The sequence below is a fragment of the Trichinella spiralis genome (assembly GCF_000181795.1).
Source record: "Trichinella spiralis strain ISS 195 chromosome Unknown Scfld372, whole genome shotgun sequence".
Classification (NCBI taxonomy): Eukaryota; Metazoa; Nematoda; class Enoplea; order Trichinellida; family Trichinellidae; genus Trichinella; species Trichinella spiralis.
In genome coordinates this window covers 473-1990 of record NW_003527311.1, presented here as the reverse complement: position 1 = coordinate 1990, position 1518 = coordinate 473, and the positions used below count along the sequence as shown (strand labels likewise).

The window sequence follows — 1518 nt, the reverse complement described above, 5'->3', positions numbered from 1 at the left end:
AATGGCCCATTGAGGGTTTCAGGTGCACTTTCGGCTGGTGGTGGATCCTTTTTCTTTATCAGAAAAGTGGACTACTATGTGATTTAAAATTTGCTTCCAAAGTTTGGCAGTTGGCAAAATGCAGTCGATGGCAATGGTGCACTGAAACGACGAATCCCACTTGCAGAATTTTGCCTTGCCCCCGAAACGCTTAGATTTTTCAACAAATTCTTTATATGCCTGGGGCTGACACAGCATGACCTGTATGCTCTTCATGTAAAGTAGTTATGCGCAATGTGCGCTCTGACCAGCTGTAATTCAGTCGCAACATTGCAGAGCAACCGCAAGGTAAATAATTATACTTCCGGTGTCGAAACATACCTAAAAGCAAATTCATTTTATCAATTTTAGCATTTACACAGCTTTCACTTGGATATTTCTAGCAATATTATGATTTATTGCTGTTATCTGGATGTGCTGCTATAATTTTTTACATTTTATAATTTTCATGAACAGCAGCAATTTCTGTCACTTATGGATTGAAATGTTATTTGTTTATTTTACAAATTTTAAGTTATAAAATTATTACTTATTGCTTTGCATTTGAAAATATTCTTCAAAAAAGAAAAATAAAGAAAATTAATACTTTACCTCGTACACGTGGTACACCGTAGTGAGCACAGTGGTAAACTATGTACCGGTATTTGAAAATTGGATCAATCATACCGTCCTTTAAGCGTAAAGTTTCTGAGCTAGCCACTCGAAAAGTATGAAAATGCTCAGATTTCCAAGCATCAAATGCTTGTTCAAATTCCAAGAAAGATTTGAAGCGACGACCAACTTGGAAGCCGGATATGTTTGGCCAAGTTTGCCTCGCTGTCAAGCTTTGTACTCCATCTTGCTTATTGGATGTACGTAGATTTTCCACAACGTCCATGATTGCTGCTTGGGATAATAAAATTGATCTTTCTTCAGAAATTGAACACGGTTGCACTGATGACTGATTGCATGGCACATTTTCTGATGTATAACTTTTTTCATCTTGCACTCCATCCATTTTTATAATATTCGATACAGTAAAGCTGAAATTAATCAGTAACTAATAAAAATTGCAAAACGTCATGGAAATTTTGCAAGTGATTAAACATAATTGTATTATTCTACTATAATATATATATATATAGAATGAACCCTAAAAGGTAGATGAAATTAACCAACGGAAAAGCTGAATATGAATAAAGTTTTCTTAATAAAGTAAATAAATAGTCGAATAAATTTTACAGAAAGAAAGTTTAAAAATATTAATTAATGAGGAGGAAGAATGTGAAATAAAAAAGAGAAAAGATTGAATACCAAATGATAAACTTACTAAGCACAAGCAAAATAATCACAACCGAACTGACCGACAGCTGAAAGACTGACTGACTGACTGAATAAAAGTAACCAGTCGTCCTCGTGCTTTTCATATTTTTGACCCATCTTGACAGCTGTCAGATATGGATAGACCTGAATAGATGGCGTCAAACTGAAGGCAAAAAT

At 34.5% G+C, this 1518-nt stretch overlaps 1 protein-coding gene across 1 annotated transcript; it reads right to left on the bottom strand.

The window, feature by feature from the left end:
• Nucleotides 1-211: 211 nt before the first annotated feature.
• Tsp_14933 (conserved hypothetical protein) lies at nucleotides 212-1083 on the bottom strand. The gene is made up of 2 exons (XM_003370887.1): nucleotides 631-1083; nucleotides 212-360 (listed from the first exon to the last, which is right to left on the bottom strand). The coding sequence occupies exons 1-2, from the start codon at nucleotides 1034-1036 to the stop codon at nucleotides 212-214; spliced, it is 555 nt and encodes a 184-aa protein (XP_003370935.1). The 5' UTR covers nucleotides 1037-1083.
• Between the last annotated feature and the right edge of the window lie 435 nt (nucleotides 1084-1518).

Excerpts from the sequence above, each read along its gene's own strand:
- Tsp_14933 (XM_003370887.1), bottom strand. The coding sequence starts at position 1,036 with ATGGATGGAGTGCAAGATGAAAAAAGTTATACATCAGAAAATGTGCCA. Across the intron at positions 361-630 it reads CGGTGTACCACGTGTACGAG|GTATGTTTCGACACCGGAAG; the intron begins GTAAAGTATTAA and ends ATTTGCTTTTAG.